The sequence below is a fragment of the Rhineura floridana genome, chromosome 16 (genome assembly GCF_030035675.1).
Source record: "Rhineura floridana isolate rRhiFlo1 chromosome 16, rRhiFlo1.hap2, whole genome shotgun sequence".
NCBI classification, from domain to species: Eukaryota; Metazoa; Chordata; class Lepidosauria; order Squamata; family Rhineuridae; genus Rhineura; species Rhineura floridana.
In genome coordinates this window covers 12,216,700-12,237,999 of record NC_084495.1, presented here as the reverse complement: position 1 = coordinate 12,237,999, position 21,300 = coordinate 12,216,700, and the positions used below count along the sequence as shown (strand labels likewise).

Here is a 21,300-nt window from a genome sequence, read left to right as displayed (position 1 = left end):
CAACTAGTGCCCATCACAAAATCATTGTGGCCCTGCACCCCACAAGTGAAATATCTGTTGTGTTACTAGTCCTTATGTCTATCCTGAATCTGCCCATCAATTTCATTAAGCAGCCAAGAGTTCAAGTGTTATGTGAGCAGAACAATGACTTTGTTTTAAATGAAAATGTTGCCCCTTTCTAGGAGCACCAGAAATGGTCACATAAACAAACATTTATTTAATATGTTTCTATACCAATTAATACTAAGAGTATCTAAGCGGTTTACAAAATAACACATTCTCTCTCGTTGCACACATATTTAAAACTAACAATGAAACTGAAAAACTACACGCAACACGATACAATAGAAAAATACAAGGCATGCAATATAAAATAATAAAATCCCACAAAAAGCAAACATTTTGCAAACATCTTAAGAGTCAGGGATCCCTTCCTTCTCCAGCCTCCCTCTTGCCAGGGCACATCCTGACTCACCATATACAACACTCAACCAATACTTACACAGCACACCCAAATTCCATCTTATATCTACACAAATCATGCTGTACTTACTACTCAGTATCACTCATCCCATTCTACTCCCACACCTCCACTAATTCGGGACCGGTGAGAATTTCTATTCCGTTCACATTTCAAGCTGAATCTATCAAATCCACACTTTCCAACGTAATATGAGAACCGAAACACAGATCAAGATCTGCATTTATTCGATTTTGCGATGCAGGTTGCCAGCCAGCCAATGCTTTAAAATGCATATATTGGGGAAAGTGTGCATAAATATGAATATATGAGTGAAAATAACACACAAAAATGTGTTATATGATGAGAAATGGCTTGCAAAAATGTGTATATTAGTCAAATGCCTACAAAAATGGGTTTATTAGGAGAAATTCACACATTGGAGAGCTTTTTTTCTTTTAAAAAATCACAAATTGCTGCAAAAATCTAGAGAACTGAATTTCAGATTAGAAAAATGAGAAAACCAAAATTGACAGAACTTTCCATCCCTACCATCAATACACCATTTTACATTCCCCATTAGAATGTGCTCTCTCTTTCTCTCCTCCCCCCCCCCCCGCACTGTGGCCCTTTTGTGTTTTGCTCTCTGGAAAGGTAGCTGAAAAGATCATGCTAGTGACTTACCCTTTGGACCACGCAGTCCACTAGTTCCTGGTATTCCAGGTGGCCCTGATACACCCTCAGCACCCTGGTGAAGGAAACTGTATATTTATCAGAAGGCTTTCCAACCCACCCTTCATTGAGTAAATGATTCCAGGGTGGGATACATTAAAACTAATAAAACATATTCATTGATAAAATAACATCAGCAAGGCAGATAGAAACAAAAAGCCAAGACAGCAGGGCAAAACAAAGCAAGAATCAAACTAAGCAAGAAAAGCCTGGGCAAGAAAAAAAAGGATCTTCAGTTGCTGCCAAATCCTTACAAAGGCAACTTCCAGAGCATCTATTTATTGAGCATTCATCCTGATTTGTTCGCGAGATTAGATGGCATTGGCTATTTAATGAGCATTCTGATTTGTTTGTGGGGAGGTTAGATGATGTGCATCAAAGCAAGAGTTATCACACATTTTCCAATGCATTTTCTCATCACTTTCCTTATCTCAAAAAGTCTGATCTTTAAGGCAAGCGGGTTGCGCAAGACCTCCCAATCAACTACAGTTGCACAACCTGAATTTGCTGGTATGTGACTGAAACCTGCTCTAACATAGTGACACTCTGGAAGAGACCAAAGTTGGCACCAACCATTCCTGGGAGGGAAGGACATTCCAAAGATAGGTCACCACAACTGAGAAAGCCCTCTTCCGGATTACTGCGTAACAGATGTTATTCACCTGTGGAACAACCAAGAGGCCCTCCCCGCCAGATCTTAACTCATGAGCAGGTTGATATGGGAGGTATTTCGTTATGTATTTTGGCTCCAAGTTGTTTAGGGCTTTAAAAACCAGCCCCCTCGCTGGATGGTCACCTTGTAGTGGTGAGTTGGCTTGCGTATTCCAATGAACCCTATGAGCGATGCCGTCGGGAGTCATGTACTCCCAGCAGGGTCACCCATAGTGGTAAGTCAAAGGAGAGGAACCAGACAAAGAATGATCCAAGAAAGTCCTCAATGGCAGAACAGGCAGAGGATAACAATGTGTACGTTACAATGGATGTGAAGGAGGATGAAGGCTGCAGCAGATAAAAGACTTCCAATTGTTGTGTTATCCCATGCCATTGGATCAAAGCCTTTTTCTGTCAAGATTGTGTGTTGATCGTCGTGGGCCAATCTCCGCATCTTGGAAGACAATCTTAGTCAGCCATGAGCGATCGCCAATGAATGAATAAACCAGCATCAGAACCTTGAATCAGGCAGCCAATGCAACTCCTTTAGGACAGGTATTATATGGTTCCTAAATGATGATGCACTCAATAATCATGTGGACAAAGTTTGCAGACATTGCAGCTTCAGGACCATCTTCAAGGGCTACCACATCTAGCACATTTTAGTAGTCTGGGGAGGGGGGATTTTCAGCACGTGGATCACTGAAGTGAAATGTCATTTAATCTTCATGATTTATATTAACTCCAGCCAGTGCTAAAGATGAAATTCAGAGCGATCAGTGCACCTCAGCTACCATTATTGTGTGACTACCCAGCATCCTGAAGCAACAACTGTCTTGCCCTGCGGGCAGTGAGGAGAAGAAGAAAATGTTTGGTGAGCTACAACCATCCATATCCCAGGCTTTAAAAAAGGGAGGTCCTTTTCTGTCTTATTATAAAACATTCCTTGATTTTTATTGTTTTAATAATCTGATGCAAACAGCTTTTGCGAGAGTCGCTTGAAAAATGATATACAAATATCTTAAACAAACAAGGGCTGGGAACACAGCACAGGAACACAGGATGCTCTTTATAATGAGAAGGACCAGTGATCCATCAAGCTTTCAGCACCTTGGACAGCTCCTTGAAAGTTCAGACTAAACCCCAAGTGCCCCATTGACATTAGAACCACCAGCTTCCACTGTCTATACCAGGAATGGGGAATGTATGGCACTCTAGATGTTCCTGGGACTACAACTCCCATCAACAACTGGAGTCCAACAACATCTGGAGGGCCACAAGACCCTAATTTCTGATGTACACCAACAGTGGATTTCAGGCAGGGGTCTCCTTTCCCAGCCCTAACTGGAGATAGTGGGGATTGAACCTGGGACCTTCTGCATGCAAAGCAGATGCTCTCCCACTGAGCTATTGTTAGGTAAAAATCATTCCCTAGACCCCAAGAGTTGTCAAGAAACCTACATTATTGTCAGAACCAGTGTTGCAGTGATTTATGGGACTCGGAGAGGATGGGAAGGACAACTATTCTAAGCTTCATTTTTCTTCGTGAGAACCAAAAGCCTAAGGCACCTCTCTGTAACATCTCTGTAAAAATGAGATAAAATGTATCCACTCTAGATGTTGTTATTTCTCTCTGTCTTAAAAACACTATACACATCCTGTAATATTGTAGCTACTCCAGCACAAGCAAGAAGCATTCTCAAAATATCTTATTACAATTGTATCCATAAGATTTACATCATACTGCTAAGCTAGTAAATTGTATAGGCACATTAGTAACATTTTATCTCTTTTGGTGTCAATCTGCTCCTTTTGGTGTCAATCTGCTCCTTTTCCTCGCTTCCTTAGCTCTTATCTCAGAACAAGTTTTCTTTAAAGACTGACAAGTGTATGAATTCCTTATCAAAACTCTCGCTTTTTAGAATCAGAAGAAATGCAACAATGATGAACAAAATGCGCTTACTTATCTCTGTATTAATGTATTCCCATCTTATGATTTTTTAATAATATTGTATCTTGTTTTGTTTATAAAAACTATATAAGGGATGCTTTACTTAATAAACGGCGTTCTCTGACCTGACAGACTTCTGTCTGTGTAGAGCAGAGATCCCTCTTGATCAAGCAGTTTCTGTGTTGCTTTACTTGGTATCTGGCTGAACCACTATCAGGTAAACTAAATTGCTAAAGCTTGCACTTCTATTCGGGGCTGAGGTGTGCGCTAGCTCACCCTTCCTGGGAGGGGAGGGGGCTTTAAATTTAAACCCAACACTATGATGCAGTCCTAACTGCAAGGCCAATATCTAACTATAACACTCTTGTACAGCTGGATCCCACAATGAGCACTCAATGTTTCCTAGCCCACTTTCTTAGGTTCTGCCCTAGCATTTTTGGCGACTATGCAACAGCAGCATCCATCACACTGCACAGCTCCTAGATGGGATGGGATGGAGGTCACATGGCTGCTTTTCTTTCAGCTTGTTCTGGCAGTCATTCCATGGTGATGCTCATTGAACTGGGCCTTGTGAAAGATCCAGCACACACCCAGATCTGTGGCTACAAAGGGGTCAGAAAGATTCAGGGCTCCTCCAGACGACCTCACTGAGCATTCATCTTGATTTGCTTGCTCAAAGCTTATGTGGAGGTTAGCCTATGTCTGGTTTTTATTTGAGCATTCATGCTGATTTGCTTGCAGGGCATCCATATGCCTTCCCGCTAATTATTCATCCATCCCACACTTTCCCCATCTCTTTCCTAAGCACAAAAAGTCATTTAAAGTGGGTTTGTTGTGCTAGGGCAAAAGAGCCCTTTAATCCACTTTAACTGTGCAAACCTAAATTTCCAGTATGTGCTGGAATCCCTCCTGCAAAACAGTGACAGTCTGGAGGCACTCTCACAAGTCAAGCCCAATGGTTGCAAGAGACCATCTGGCTCTCCAGAGCAAGACAGGAGCAGTCAAAAGGAACCCAATTTAAGCTCCCATTCAAAAAGAAATAGGCACACTTACACTTTCTCCAGTCATTCCTGGAAAACCCACAATGCCAGCAGCTCCTTTCTGTCCCGGGAAGCCAGGAGAACCGAATGTTCCTGGGAGACCTGGATCACCGATTGGTCCTTTCTCTCTGCCTGGCAACCCGGCTATTCCTGGGAGTCCTGGCTGTCCATGGGGCCCAGGAGGTCCCTTGTTCCCTAAAGTTACATAGGAAAGAAAAACACAGTTGTTATGGCAAAGTATGGTTCGGCAGTTCTCTGAAAGGGGAAGTAACAGATTACACCTGACGTATAAGCGCTACAGCAATTTGAGTTTCACTTAAAGAACACAAGGGCCCCAATGGATTGTCCAGTCCGGCATTCCGTTTCCTAAAGTGGCCAATCGGAAGCTTCAGAGAAGCCCATAAGTAGGGCATGAAGGCAACAGCCCTTTCCTGTTGTTGTTTTCTTGCATCTGTACCGGAATTCTCCTCCCGTAAGATTGAAGCAAGCCCCGACATTGTTCTGTTTTCAATGTTAGCTTGAAAACTTTTCTTTTCTCCCAAGCCTTCTCAAATCAGCCTATTTCATTTCTGCAGTTTTTAATTCTTGGTGATTTTTTAAAATCTCTTAGTGCTGTTTTTAACTATCTGTATTATGTTTTATATCCTATGTTTGTACTCCACTTTGTATGCTGGTTTATTGTTTCAAGTTGCAATGTATTTTGTATCTTTATATTTTGTTTATCAGGTAGAGTTGGTTTTTACTGGAGATTACAAGTGGCTTTGAGGAGGACGTTCCTCAAAAACCTTTTCTTTTTTTAAAATATGTTTTTAAAGCTTTAAAAAAATGTTTTTAAAGATGTTTTGTTTTAATATATTTTCAAGTCTGTTTTTAGGATGTTTTAAAGGGTTTTTAGTGCTTTTGTTTGCCGTCCTGGGCTCCTACCAGGAGGAAGGGCGGGATATAAAGCAAGCAAGCAAACAAACAAACAAACAAATAAATAAAAACCAGGGGATAAATGATTAAATAAATAAATAATACAATGAGGCATGCTGACTCAGAAAGTTCCATTTTAAGCTTCCATAGCTCGTAGCCGCTGATAGACTTCAGGTAAGAATTGACTTGGTGGGTCAGGCCAAAGGTCTGTCTAGTCCACTTTCCTGTTTTCCCCACTGTGACTAGTCAGATGCTTCTGGGAAATGCAGGCCACATTCACACCATACATTTATTCCACTATTATTCCATTTTAAACAGTCATCGCTTCCCCCAAAGAATCCAAAATAAGCTGGAGTAATGTCTGCCTCTGTAGCTCCTAAAAAATCCCCAAGCCCTTACCAGGTGAATGTCAGGTCCTTTTGTGGGAAGGAGGGCATTCAATGTTGGGTTAGGTCCTATTTCTGAGACCAGGAAGTCAAAGATAGTCTCATCCTGATGGACATAATTTACCCACAATGCATCACGAGGGGAAAAATATACTGCACTGTGGACAATGTAGTATGACCTTGAGGCTGCAAGGCCATTAAAAGCATTTTTGGGAGAGGAATGAATTGCCCCTAAAGATTGGTGTGGGTGGGAGAATTTCCCTACAGACTGAAATGAGGGGGTGAGTGGTTTGGCTTACCTTCTTTTTACCAGGGCTTCTTTTCTTTCAATTGGAAACTTTAAGAGTTTTTAAAACCAAAACCAAGACTCCTCAGCATCCTCATAAAAATAAGACAAACCAACCCCATGCCCAAATAAATGTCAGGGAAACTGTCCCTCCCTCTCTGCAAAAGAAAAACAACAACAAAGAACATCAGAAATCCCCCCTTTTCACAGGGGACAAAAGACTTGCAAAAAGGGGAAATGGCAATTTCAACCTGACGTTAGTTAACAGGCCAAAGAACATTGCCTAGGCTGGAGGTGGTGAACCTCAGGCTCAAGGGCCAAATGCGGCCCTCCAGGCTTCTCTACCCAGCCCTCAGAACACTCCCCAGGCCACACTCCCTCTCGTCAAGTCTACTCCTCACGGGTCCTGCTTCACACCTCATGTGTTTTTGCCAGGCTGGAACATGTCTTTGAACTCTGATAATGCCTCTTGCTCATCTGGGTGGAGGATAGAGAGGGTGTGTGTGAATGTGCATAGAAGCTAGTCTACTGAACAAAGGTAAAATTTATGCTTGTTGCACTACCCCATTTAAACCATGTGGCCTCTGAAAGGTTGCCCAGAATGGAATGCACAGCCTATGGGCTGAAAAACATTCCCCAACCCTAGTCATAGAATCATAAAATCATAGAATATTAGAGTTGCAAGGGACCTATACGGCCATCAAGTCCAATCCCCTGCTCAATGCAGTCTAGGGTGTTAATCAGTGAGCAAATGGTTAAGGACAAAGATGGAAACTAGATGTTATCTCGGTGCCAACACAAGTACCTCTAGGTCCTGGAAATCCTTCTTTCCCAGGGAAGCCAGGCTCTCCTTTGCTTCCTTTGAATGTAAGAGCCAGTTCTGGAGGCCTGAGAATGGGGGGTCCGGGAGGACCAGGGTTGCCTCTGTCTCCTGAAAAAGTGGAAAGAGAGATGTGATAGGACAACTCACAGCCACATAGATGGGAAACAACATCCATCATTCCCACTTGGCAGCAAATTGATCTGGAGACAGGATTACTATGATCAGCGGTGTCCAACAGTTATTTCACACTTGAAAAAATTGTGGCGAACATTTTCACCACATGACAGGAAAAAAATTAACTTTGAAGATATAAAAATACACAATAATTAGTGAGAAATCTGACAAATCATTTCATTTAGTGCAGCAAAATCAGGCACAAAATCAGTTGGACTACATCTCAACTCCGCCTTCAAATTTTCATCTAATATCTGCAACCAATATTTTGATTTCACTGTTTTTACCACAGAAAAAGTTGATTTGCAGAGGCACGTTGAACCAAAACCTGAAAACTGTTTTGGAATAACTGTATTTAGAAGTGTGAACTCATTTTGATTTAAAAGACGAGTCCACATTATAACAATTGAACCATCTTTCAGATCTTGAGTGCTTTGAAGTAAAATCACATCTATCTCAAAAAAAGGTGCGTTTCCCAAGAAAGCCCACAAACTCTTGAGATAGTTGAGAATTCTATACGTCAATGTGCATTTTGCAGTGTAGAGGACCCAAGGATGTATCTGTGATTGTTAAGAGCTGAAGGTGCACACCTTTTTTAAACTGGTATAGAATAATTTCATTCAAAAGTTTTGAAAAAATAGGTGGTAGATGTAAAGCACCAATTCACCACAGGTCAATAGCCGTTTTGCCACCTATAGCGAGTGGTGACCACAGCTGCTTCCACACCGATCTTTATTCCATTATTCTGATGATTTCTTAACTGGTCATTTGTACATTATATTTGATATTTCACATGATGTACAAGCTAGTTCTGGAATTCTAGTGGAATATAGTGCAAATTTAGCACAAATCTTCATGATAAATGATACTGGAAATAATGTGTTTGCAAGCTTGGGAACCTGGAAAATCACGGAGATGTTTTGCTAGCTGCAGCTGCTCACGTGACAGGCATCCCAGAATGCAGTGCATTCCTCCTGCCTTTTAGGTGCACTTTGTTGTTTGCCTGACGAAAGTTGTACCAGTGTTCCAGTGTAGGCACAGGTAGTAGCAGCATTTCCCACACACACACACCCGTGTCTATACAACTAAATATACAGTATATAAAGATATGTCAGATACTAAAGGGAGAAGGGTTGCATGGCGACAGGATGAGATCTTAGACCCCCTACACAGTGGGGAACGACAATGTGCATGTGTATAATGTGTGAAGGACAAAAATAAGACGTTCATTACAGCCATGTGAAAGACAGCTGCGTGAAATGTCAGCATATTGGCTGAAAAAGCTACTGTTCCTTAACACAACAGGTGTGAAAGGAATTTTAGAAATTGGGACAGAAGTGTTACCATTTTAATACATTTCAGATGGGAGTTTCAGCAGTTAATTAGATTTGTTAGTCGCTTGTCACCCGAAGGTCTCCAAGGGACTTACAACTGTTAAAATAAAAAATAAATACACGATCCCATAGCAACCAAAACAGTCAAACAACAATGCCCTGCATTCAGCCATGGGAAGCTTTAGCAGCATATTAACAATAAAACATCATCATCTCATGCTATGAAATGCCCGGGGAAAAAGTTAAGACTGGTGCCATAAAGATGTCAATGAAGGCACCAGACAGACCTCACTGGGAAGCAATTTCCACAGACGGGGAGCTGCACGCTTCAAGCTTAATTACAGGCTGAGTTATGCTAGGGCAGCCTTTTTCAACCAGTGTGCCTCCAGATGTTGTTGGACCACAGCTCCCATCAGCCTCAGCCAGCATTGCCAATGGTCAGGAAAGATGGGAGTTGTGGTCCAACAACATCTGGGGGCACACTGGTTGGGAAAGGCTGTGCTAGGGCATGGGAATGCGGGGATTGTGCCTTCACAGGTGCGTCATGAGGAGTAACACGAAGGGAGGAAGCGAAGTGGAATCATACAGGAATCCCCAGGCAAGGGAGAAAGGGCAGAGTTTTTGAGGGAGCAGAACCACAGGTAAACTCATCTGAACCCAAGACAATTGCACAAGGAAAACCATTATTATTATTATTATTATTATTATTATTATTATTATTATTATTATTATTATTATTATTATTATTATCATCATCATCATCATCATCATCATCAATGATGATGATGATGATCAATAATAATAATAATAATAATAATAATAATACATTACAAATAGTGTAAAACAAATTACAACCACAAGAAAAATGTACACCTCACGTGCCAAAGGCCAGGGGAAAGAGGTGTTTCAGCATTCGATGAAAACTGTAGAGTGAACGTGCCCAGTGTACCTTCATGGGAATTCCACAACCTAGGTGCTGCTACAGAGGGTGCCCTCCCCAAGACCGAGGGCAGTGGAACTTCCACAAGGGCCCCCTCTCTTGATCAACACCCAGGTCAGATATTTGGGGCCTAAGCCATTCAGGTCTTTAAACTCTAACACGAGCACCTTGAACTGGGCCCAGAAACGAACTGGCAAACAGTATATCTTTAGGTGCTGACTTCTCCCATCCAGGTTAAGCTTAGCCTAATACCAAGTTTCCAGACTTACCTTTTAGGCCATCGAGCCCAGGAAACCCAATACTTCCATCTCTTCCTGCTGCTCCGGAAGCTCCTTTTGGGCCACTACCCCCCGGGATGCCATGTAGGCCTGTCATGCCGGGGAAGCCAATCAGACCCAGCAAGCCCTTTTGTCCTAGTGTCAAAGAGCAAAGCAAGATTTATATATATACATGTCTACTATATACATGTACTATATACCTTGTCAGATCTGGGACCTATGTTCATCTCAAACAACACATTTGGAGATTGGCTCCCTATTTTTTCACCGTATATTTGTGTGGTGGTGGTGGTGCTGTTGTGAAACATCAAGAACCAGGCTGTGTCTTGCCAGTAGGCCCTGAGTAGGGATGGATAGTCTCAATAATTCATGAAGGAGATGGGACTAAATTTGTCCTGTTTCAAGGTAGATATTTAACAGGAAATTCTCAAAAATCCACCCGGAAACATTTAACGTTAAACCCTCGGACTCTTGTAATGGAATCTGCCGGACTGCATTTGTGAAGTGGACAATTGATCTGATCTGGGTCGTGATCCATGTGGTTTGGATCAGGTGAGTCCACTTTGGAATTTGAATGGGATGAGTTTCTGCTTCATCCCTAGCCCTCCCCCCCACCAGTTAAAGGCTAATGGAAATTACACCTTTGGAAGCAGCCACCCTGAAGAAAGACATATAACATATTTGGCAGATTTGCACCTTAACTGAGCCCTCTGACTTGAACTATCCTCCTAGGCTGAGTGGAGAGGTTGTGGCCATGTTGGCACATATTTAGCCCCTCCCATCAGGAGTCCTTTCTTTTTCTTTTGTTTGGGTGGGTCTGAAGTTTGTGTCCAGGTCCCTTTTAAAAAAAACAGTATTGTTTTCATAATAATATTAGTAATAATACTATACAGAGCAGGAACTGGGAAACTGTGGCCCTCCAGATGTTGCTGAACTACAGCTCCCATAATCTCTGACCATTGGCCATGCTGGCTGGGGCTAGTGGGAGCTGGAGTCCAACAACATCTGGAGGGCCAAAGGTTCCATTCCTGATGGGGGTCCCATCCACACCATACATTTAAAGCACTCCCGCACCACTTTAACTTTCATGGCTTCCCCTCAAAGAATCCTGGGAACTATAGTTTGTTAATTCACTAGAAAAGACAATAATGCTGGGAAAAACAGAAGGGAGTAGAAAAAGAGGAAGGCCAAACAAGCGATGGATTGATTCCATAAAAGAAGCCAAAGACCTGAACTTACAAGATCTGAACAGGGTGGTTTATAACAGATGCTATTGGAGGACGCTGATTCATAGGGTCTCCAAAAGTCAAAATCAACTTGAAGGCACATAACAACAACAACGTAGTTTGTTAAGGGTGCTGGGAACTGTAGCTCTACAAGGGGGTAAACTACAGTTCCTAGGATTCTTCGGGGGAAGCTGTGACTGCTAAAGTGCTATAAATGTCCTTAGAAGTATGGTGTGGATGTGACCGTAAATGAAGTGGAACTGAAGTTGCATTTCCTTGTTACTCCAATCCCTGTTTTAAGACTTTGGAGGGCTCCAGATTGGCAAAGGCTGCTCTATGGCACACAAAGTCACCCCAAAATAGCGTGATGTTTCATCTGACGAAGTACAACAAGACAAAACAATTATCATTAAAATACCTGGTTACACAGCTTGAACACTGACACTTGTTACCTTTGGATCCGGGTAAACCTGGATTTCCATGTAGACCTAAAGGGCCAAGTGATCCGGGCAGCCCTACTTCTCCTGGACGTCCCGGAAGGCCATCAGGACCAGGGGACCCCTTCATTCCAATGGGGCCTGGCCGACCTGCATCACCACTTCTGCCTTTTTCTCCAGGAACTCCTGGATCGAGACAAGCAAGGACTCTTAATTTCACAGTCTCTCTCTTTTGCCCTCTTTTCAAGCCACCTTTGCTCTGAGCATCGCATTGCATAGGAGAGGATGAAACCTCAAATATCATGCAGCCTTTCTAATATGCACAAGTTTAGAAATGCCAAAAATAATAAAAAAGCATTAGTCATCTAAAAATTAAAAGGCCTAGGAAGCTTACTACCTACACCACTACACAACTGCCAATAGTGAAACCCCTTATGCTTTGGATAATTTAGGATTTATCAGCCACCGTTTGGGAAATGTGTCAGTCATATTTGGAAACAACCAGGCCACAAGCTGAGATAGGAAAGTGCTGGAATGTCAAATTCCACTCGCTACCCTCACCATTAGGTTAAACCAAAGAGGGGAACTTGTTTTAAAAAGTATATTTTTAAAAGAGACCCAGTGAAGCAAGGTACATTCTCCATCATTACCTCCATCATTCTGCAGTCCAGATATTATTTCCAAAACCTGTTCAATCCATAGTGCTAGAAATGTCACTCCCTAGGGAGGAGGTCAACAGTAATGGTGTCAGCCATGCTGAATTTAGCCTCTGAAGTCTTTGTTCAGATTGCTTCTGCTGGGAAATGTTGAATCTTTAAAATACTTTGTGGTTTGGTTTGCTGTAGTGAAGACTCATAAGCATTGAAAAAGGAATGCTCAGATAATTTTTTTAAAAAATCAGGTAGTTTCTGGAGAAGTAGGGTCTGAAGCTAGAAAAAAACCATCACCACGCTAACAAGCTTTGCAATATTTCGGCTGCAGCACTTAAAAGTCATGACCTGATTTTTTAAAAATATATATAGGTAATTAAATATGTTTTATTGAATATGGATGGAAGTAGCAGAGGAGAGACGTAATAAAACTGAAGTCCATGTTGGGAGCCCCAGAAAATAAAACCCTCTTCCTAACTGGACTGGTTGCAAAGTCTGAGCGTGCCATCTCAGGACCCAAAAATCTTCTGGAATGCCTCTCCCAATATGAACCTCCCCAGGCCCTTAGATCTTCTTCTGAGGCCCTACTCCAGGTCCCCCCTCTGAGGGAGACTTGGAGGGTGGTGACAAGGGAGAGGGCCTTTTCAGTTTTGGCTCCCCATCTGTGAAATATACTTCCCAGGGAGGTCTACCTCGCACCTTCATTGACATCACTTTGGTGCCAGGCAAAAACTTATTTCCCCCCACAGGCGTTTAATAGACTAAGATAACGTCATTCATATTTATGTGCTGCTAAAGTTTTCTGTGGCTGTATGGGAATGGTTGTGGTTGTTTTATTATTTTATTTTATGATATATTTATTTTGATTTTTAACAATGTTGTAAGTTGCTTGGAGACCTTTGGGTAACAAGCGGCTAATAATAATAATAATAATAATAATAATAATAATAATAATAATAATAATTTCCTTTACTACCAAGCACAATATTGCTGTTGCTGTTTTTGCATGATAAAATAAGGGGTGTCACCTACAGTCAAACCAAGTCTTGTAGCATTAAAAGCTAGATAGCTGTTAGTCTGGGAGCTTTTACGCCATAGTGCATTTTTTCTCACCTTGACAGCCTACGTGGAGAACCCCAGAAATCAATACAGAGTGACATCAGAAATGGAGAGGTTGGTGGTGAATGGAACAGAAACATGGTGAGGACAAACAGACAAAACACGTATGAAAAGGGAGAAAGCACAAGGGCTGTGATCGAAATGCATGACTCAGAAAATGACAGCACTTACCTGTAACCGTTGTTCACTGACAGTGGTCAATGCACAGCCACACATAGTGCTGAGGTGCTTTTAGAGTCATGAAGAGCCCCCTCACCTACCTGTTTGCAGGTTAGTTACAGACCCCATCCACACTGTGCATTTAAAGCAGTATCATACCACTTTAAACAGTCATGGCTCCCCCTTAAAAGAATCCTGGGAATTGTCACTTCTTAAGGGTGCTGAGAGAAGACCCCCCCCATTCGCCTTTGGAATGCTATCAAAAATTATAGAGAGGGAATTGGCATGTAATAATCTAGACCTTTCAGCTGGGTGGAAAATCTTTTATCAGTGGAGGGCTGCATTCTCTTTGGGGTAATCTGTGGGGGGCTGCATCCTAGCAGGGGGTGGGATTGAAATCAGCGTTGGGAGAGTCCAAAGCCTAAGCAGGTAGGGCACCCCTTTTCTCTCTCTTTCTGCCACCTCCTTTTCTCACGGCTATCCAGCCCCCCCCATTTCCCCCTCCTTGCCACCCACATGAAATGAGGCTGAGGGCCACACATGTGGTCATCAGGTCACAGGTTGTCCCCTGCTGCCTTATGGGAGCTGCTCTTTACTGACAGTGTGACAGGCCAACTCCATGCTTTTCATCTTGCGAGCTGCTATGGAAGCCAGAGGCTGTCACAAGCCTATGGCCTCTTTCTTGCAATGTTGTATTTTCACATGGAAGAAAGAAATCTCAGTATCTTAAAGCTATTTTGGCCATGGCAATCCTGCCCCAGTTCCCACCTGGAGGATGTTGGGAAAGGAAAAACATGCTCTCCCCTCACTCAGTAGGGTTGCCAGGTTCAATCCCTGAGACTGATCCTGTATCTTTAGGAGAAAAGAAAGTCAGCCAAGTGCAGGTGTTCTGGCAACCCTGTAATGGCAAAAACCACAAGGTGGAATTCTCCCTTCCAAGGCCCAGCCTCCAAGAGGTCTTCTGTATCTTTAAAAGTTGTGCAGGGGGAAGGGAGAATTCCACCTTGTGGTTTTTCCCATTACAGAGTTGACAGAACACCTGCACTTGGCTGACTTTCTTTTCTCCTAAAGATACAGGATCAGTCTCAGGGACTGAACCTGGCAACCCTACTCAGGAGGATAAAAAGGCACAGCAGCGCTTAGAAAGCAAATGAGACTAGAATGACAAGGATGCAGGTTAAGTTGTCCAATTACTTCTGATGTGATAGCATAAATAGGGAGCATGAAAGTTAGTCATTAAGGATGATCATGAATCACAAATGGCTCATTCAAGACAGAAGCTTCATTTTACTACCCCCCTTTAACTCAGCGGATAAATTACCCTCTCCTTTCCGGGCACGGTCAAGTCGCCTGCCAAATCCAAATGGTATGTGCCATAATCAGTGACTGGAGTTTCTGGTTTGTGATCAACCTCAGGCTTTAATACAGGAAAGGGGAAACCTCAGAGCCAGGGGCCAAGTGTGGCCCTCAAGGCCTCTCTATTTGGCCCCTGGGACTCTCCCCAGGCCACCCCCTCCCCAGTCTTACTTCTCACCCTCGAGTGTTTCTGCCTGACTGGAAAGTGTCCTTGAACTCTGAACGTGGCCTCTCGCTTCCCTGGATGGAGGACAGAGAGAGGTGTGTGTGTGTGCATAGAGACCAGCTTGCTTTACAAAGATAAAAAATAGATAGCCATTGCTCTGCCCACTTTTGCGCTCTGGCTCCTCCCATCATTGGCACGTGGTCCCCAGATGGGAATGGGCTCCAGCTCCGAGGTGCAGGAACAGGGAACTTATGTCATTCTGAGGAACGCATTCACCTCTGGTCATCCTTCCAGTGGCAGGCAGGTCCAGAGGCCAAAGTGAGCAAAGTGAGTCTTGCCTTTGTAGAGCAGGATAGGTTCTTACACACACTCCCACATCCTTCGCTATCCCAGGCAAGCAAGAAACACCATCAGAGTCCAAGGAAACATTACAGCCAGGCAAAGGCACAGAAGGAGGGTTCAGAGCAGGACCAGCGGGCTGGGGAACGAGGATATGGCTGGAGGGGGTGTGGCATGGAGAGAGCTCCCCACCCTTGTCCTGGTGGAAGCACAGTCTGCCCTGCTCCGCTGGAGCGGATGACTGGGAAGTGCTGGGCCTCATTAAATGAGGCAGCTGAGATGGACTGGTGCTGAAACAACATTCAAGCACTGTTCTTATGCAGTCTCCAGCCTGAGCCAGGCTTGGAGCTGTCCAGGGTGCCACTATATCCTGAAACTGTTGCCTCGCCTCGCCTTGCCCAAACCTAAACTTTTGCTTTGGATCAGAACACCCGTGCTGCTTGGAACATGCAGATGCCACACAAGGCTCCCCATGAGTTTGGCCATCACGCCATGCCCAGGTCCATCACTATGAACCTAGTCAGTTGCATGAAAGCAGAGAAAAGGTAGTATCCAAAATTAGTCCGACTGAGAGTAGATCCATGGAAATGGATGGACATGACAAACACCGCAACATTAGTTTCACTGGGTCTACTTTGAGGAGGACTTAGTTGGCAACAACCTGAATTCTGCCCTTGAAGGGGCCAGCTGGAAGGTAACACACATCCTTCCCCTTTGATACATGACCCACCTGGCAATCCCCGGATGCCGACTGCTCCCACTGGACCGGGCTTTCCTTTAATGCCAAATGGGCCTCCAGGTCCTGGCGGTCCTTGAAGTCCATCAATGCCCAGAAGCCCTGGGTCCCCACGACCTCCTTTTATTCCTGGCAGGCCTGGCCTTCCATCTGCACCTGAAAACAGAGAAACAGTGGGATCCTTGAAACCTTTTCTTCCTTTCTTTCATTTCAGATCAACAGGATGAGATGCAAAGAATATGTGCTCAGCAAAATGCATTGAAACACAGGGTGACGCCTATGCCTGAGGACACAGTACGAGAGCGCCTTGGAGCAGAGGCGGGGAACTGAATCCGGCCAGAGAGCAGATCCTTATCTCTACCCAACCCCATGGGCCAAGTTTGATAGGCTGGAGGGATAGAGTGGTGATGTCAGGTGACCTGTTTTTCCTCATGACGTTTCAAATCAAGTCAATCAGGCAAAGGCCCAGCACTTTCGCAAGCCACAATGGTCAAGAACCTGGGTGTTAGAAAAAGACAAGGCGTCACAGGCATAGGGAATTGCAAGCCCCAACGATCAGGCTGGACGTCAGTGCCTGCAAGCCGCCTTTTGACCTGGCTGCACCTTTACCTGAAAAAAGAAAAGAGGGGGGGACCCCAAGATGCTAGAAAAAAATATATTTTATTCAATAGCCCAACGCGTTTCAGCCACTATATACGGGCCTTCATCAGGGGATGATGTGTAATATCTTTCTGTGCACAAAACTGCTATCAATTCAAGGTTTGTGGTGGTTGAACTGATAGCAATTTTGTGTACAGAAAGATATTACACATCATCCCCTGATGATGGCCTGTATATAGTGGCTGAAACGCGTTGGGCTATTGAATAAAATATATTTTTTTCTAGCATCTTGGGATCCCCCCCCTTTTTTTCCCTTTTTTCTGGTTTTGGATGCTATCCACTTTCATCTGTTGGTTTGTGCCTTTACCTGCCCCACATCTGATGTCATAAATGATGTCGGGTATAGGGTAGGTGGGTGTGGCTTTGCTTTCTTGGCCAAACCACCCTCACTGGCCAAATAGGGAAGCCTGGGGAGGTTGATAAGGCCCACGAGCCGGAGGTTCCACAACACAGCCGTAGAGAAATCAGAAAGTAGGTTACAAGTGCCAGATTCCAAGTTTTTCACCTCAGTGGGGCTGCCTTCGAAGACGGTTCAGAAACTGCAGCTCGTGCAAAATGCAGCGGCCAGATTGTTAACAGGGACCAGGCGGTCCGAACATATAACACCGATTCTGGCCCGCTTGCACTGGCTGCCTATATGTTTCCGGGCTCGATTCAAGGTGCTGGTTTTAACCTATAAAGCCTTACACGGCTTGGGACCACAATACCTGTTGGAACACCTCTCCCGATATGAACCTACCCGTACACTTCGTTCAACATCGAAGGCCCTCATCCGGGTGCCTACTCAGAAGGAAGCTCGGAGGATGGCAACAAGAAAAAGGGCCTTCTCAGTGGTGGCCCCCGAACTGTGGAACGATCTCCCTGTTGAGGTACGCCTGGCACCAACATTACTATCTTTTCAGCGCCAGGTTAAAACCTTCCTCTTCTCCCAGGCATTTTAACATTTTAACATCTATGTTTTAACTTTTTAACATTTTAATTCAGCATTTTAGTATACTAGTATTTTCGTAGTTTAGTATGTTTAAATAGTTTTCTTTGTGCTTATTGTATATTGAAGTTTTACTGTTGTGAACCGCCCAGAGAGCTTCGGCTATGGGGCGGTATAGAAATTTAATAAAATAAAATAAAATAAATATATGCATTGATTTCCATCTTGCCTTTTTCCCATTAAAGTGGTGTACCATTTGGGGCCTGAGTGAATCTCCCATCCAGGCAATGACCAGAACCAGATCTGCTTTTCTTAGGTCTGTGGTTCCCAACTTTTTTTCTCCATGGATCACTTGAAAGCTGCTGAGGGTCTTGGCGGACCACTAAAAGATTTTTCTGCCTGTTGTAGCAAATATCATGTACCCTGCTATACATTGTATTTGATGGTATTAGAATGTGAATTCCATTGAATTCAAATTGCAATACAATAAAATACAATCTCAGAAATAAAAGAAGCAATAAAAATGAAATTCAAAATTAATATGACTGTTTAATGAGATGGATGTGCCTTCTCCTCTCTTCAACCACAAATCCACAGCCATGTCGTGGACCACTTGAATGAAGCCTGCAGACCACCCATGGCCCATAGCTTGGGAGCCCCTGGCTTAGGCAAAACGCGCTCTCAGGCCAGACAACTCTAGGAGCAGCACAGCTAACCTTTCTGTCCCGGAAGGCCAGGGTCCCCTAGAATGCCTTTATCTCCTGCTAATCCCGGTCGACCAGGGTCCCCTCGGGCTCCGCTTTCAGCCCCAAACACTTCACCAGGTGGCCCTTTTGCACCTGGCAAACCAGGAGGGCCTGGATTTCCAAGGAACCCATCTGCCCCATCAGGTCCCGGAAGCCCTCGATGCCCTGGATCTCCACCAATGCCTGGAAAGCCTTAAACAAACAAAACAAAGAGCATGGCAACAAAACTGTAATACCAATGACGTTACAAGCTCAGAATTGAAATAAGAAGAACTGGGAATTAAAACAAGAACATCGCAAAGCATTCCTGCCAGTGGCAGCCGGTGGACACCACTGAAATGGGGCACTGCAGGGATGGGGAGGGGTTGAGCCAGTTTGCCCCAGCATCTGCTGATGCTCTATGGACATGCTGCAGTCATGTGACAGCAATGGACTTGGTTTGGCCCTCTTTGCCGCACCAGCCGGGGAGCTGGGGCACAGAAGAGGCATTTTTTTCCTGAGCCTCCCAGGCCTTATGTCCTGGTCAATGCAAACGTTAGGGCTACAGTTGTGCTGCTAGGTGCATTGCTCTATCAAGCCCCACAGTGTCTTCGGGGGGGGGGGACAGGAGGGAAGAGGATCCAGCAGCCTCTTCCCTCATGCTGTTTTTCCTGTCAAAGTAAAATGTCGCCCCATCAACCGATTTAAATGCTAACAGAATGGACACATGATTTGGTTTTGAGCTATAAGAATGTAAAAAGGTCCTTGCTGGACCAGCCAGCAGCCCATCTGCCCAAAATCCTGTTCCCACAATGGCCAACCAGATACCTATGGGAAGCTCATAAACATGACCTGATCCCCAAAGCACTGTCCCCACTTGCCGTTTCCAGCACCTGGGATATGGAGGCATGCTGCTTCCGACAGCAACCATTCATAATTCATCTGATCCTCGTTTACAGCCATCCAAGTTGGTGGCCATCGCTACTTCTTGTGTATCAGGAATTTCTCTGTTCAATCCTTGCCTTTGCCATGAACTCACAAGTTGGCTTTAGACAAGCTGCTCTCAATCAGCCTAACCTGAGAGACGGCGGAACTTTATAGAGACCCACCTTACAGGGTTGTGGTGAAAGTTGCAAAAAATGAATATGAAGTGCTTTGAATGCTCTAAGCAGCCTTCCTAAACTTGATGTCCTACACGTGTTTTGGAAGACAACTCTCGTCAGCCCCAGTCAGCATGGCCAATATCCTCACTCTTTACCTTACTGAAGTCAGGGTCATTTTTGGCTCTTACCTGGTGGTCCTGGGAGCCCTCTTAATCCTGGTGAGCCCAGCTGCCCTTTTAAGCCATTTAACCCTGGTTGTCCTGGTCTGCCTGGAAATCCTTTGCTACCCTTGGAACCTGAAGACGGGGGAGGAACACAATCAGTTTGGCATGAAATTCACATGAAAAGGAGGGGGGGAAATCACCTGTGGATTTTGATCATGCAAGCCATGTTCATGATGAGCAGTTAGGGCTGTTTTGCACATTGCAAGAGATGCAGGAAAAAAGCGAGTGCATGAGTGCCAGCTTTCTACCACTTTTTCTGAAACAAGAGAAGTCATGCACCCACCACTCCCAAACCCTGTGGTATCACATGTGAGATGCAAACACTCCAGATGTGGTGACACCACACATCACTCTCATGTGTGTAACTCAAGCGCTCCCTTGTTATGTGTTCCCCAAAGTAGCAGAACCGTGAGAGCATTTGGACATTTGCTCTCTCCCACTTCCTTCCACGTATAAAGTGGCCCTCAAAGCCTGAGTTAAAGTAATTCTTCAGACCATGCCTTTCTGGAAGTCTAAGATGCAATTAAAAGCAGCAGTGGCAGCAACAACGCGGCACTGGAAACTTCAGTAATTGTGGATATATGGAAGTACCAAGTCACATGTAGCATTGGCCCTTAGAAACAAAGCCTCCACGCAGATGGTCACTAGCAAGAGGCGCAACTATAAAAGCATGTTATATAGTTTTACATGGTACAGTTTTTCATACCTGGAAAACCTGGTGATCCTGGAAGCCCTGGTGGCCCAAACGTTCCAGGAGTTATGCAGGGCAAAGTTATGCCTACAGAAAAAAGAAATGCGTCAAACTTTTCCTTGGCCAATGATGGTTAAATAGGTCCATTGAGAATATCTATCCATGAATCCTCTTGACTCAAGAGGACTTGAGAGTAAAGAGCTTATTTCCAAACCTACCAGAGAAGAATGCCTCTTCACACTTCTGTTTGTTTCATATAACTCTTGTCTGTAGTTAAGGCTGGCAGGAGAAGGGTAGGGAGATTTCTGCTTGAAACAGGAGGGTCCAATGCAGGGGATGGGGAACCTGTGGCTCTCCAGGTGATGCTGGTGGATTCCAACTCCCATCATCCCTGGACTCCAACTCCCATCATCCCTGAGTTCAACATCTGGAGAGCCACCACGTTCTTCCTCCTGGCCCTATGAGAGGGACCAAATGATCCTATGCCCTTGGCCCGAATCTCTTCCCCAAGTTGGTTAATTCCATGCAGAAGCACCCTCAGTTTCACAGAAATACAAGTGTGCAAAATGTTTTAGGATTTTCGGGAACGGGGAGACAAATCTACCTTGCACAATAGATACAACGGGGCTAGCATAAAGAGGATGGACTGGATCCTCCCTCCAAAATGCCTAAAGGTGGCCTGTAGCCAGGGGATAGGCTGCAGTCTATAGAGTAGCTAAGGAGGAAAAATAACTGGGAAGAAGGGCAAATTCAACCAACCATTTTTGAGTGGGAAAAGAATCCATAATTTCCCCATGAAATAAAAAATAAT

The 21,300-nt window shown here is 44.2% G+C and overlaps 1 protein-coding gene across 3 annotated transcripts in view; it reads right to left on the bottom strand.

Moving 5' to 3' along the window:
• The window catches only part of LOC133371487 (collagen alpha-6(IV) chain-like), a 294,936-nt gene that overhangs the window by 31,951 nt on the left and 241,685 nt on the right, over positions 1 to 21,300 (bottom strand). For all 3 annotated transcript variants that reach the window (XM_061598999.1, XM_061598997.1, XM_061598998.1), the window contains 9 exons: positions 20,505 to 20,576; positions 19,763 to 19,870; positions 18,463 to 18,684; positions 16,153 to 16,314; positions 11,649 to 11,819; positions 9,962 to 10,105; positions 7,227 to 7,352; positions 4,848 to 5,029; positions 1,145 to 1,208 (listed from right to left, as the gene is read on the bottom strand). In XM_061598999.1, coding sequence (XP_061454983.1) covers positions 1,145 to 1,208; positions 4,848 to 5,029; positions 7,227 to 7,352; positions 9,962 to 10,105; positions 11,649 to 11,819; positions 16,153 to 16,314; positions 18,463 to 18,684; positions 19,763 to 19,870; positions 20,505 to 20,576 — 1,251 coding nt within the window. The remainder of the gene's footprint in view (positions 1 to 1,144; positions 1,209 to 4,847; positions 5,030 to 7,226; positions 7,353 to 9,961; positions 10,106 to 11,648; positions 11,820 to 16,152; positions 16,315 to 18,462; positions 18,685 to 19,762; positions 19,871 to 20,504; positions 20,577 to 21,300) is intronic.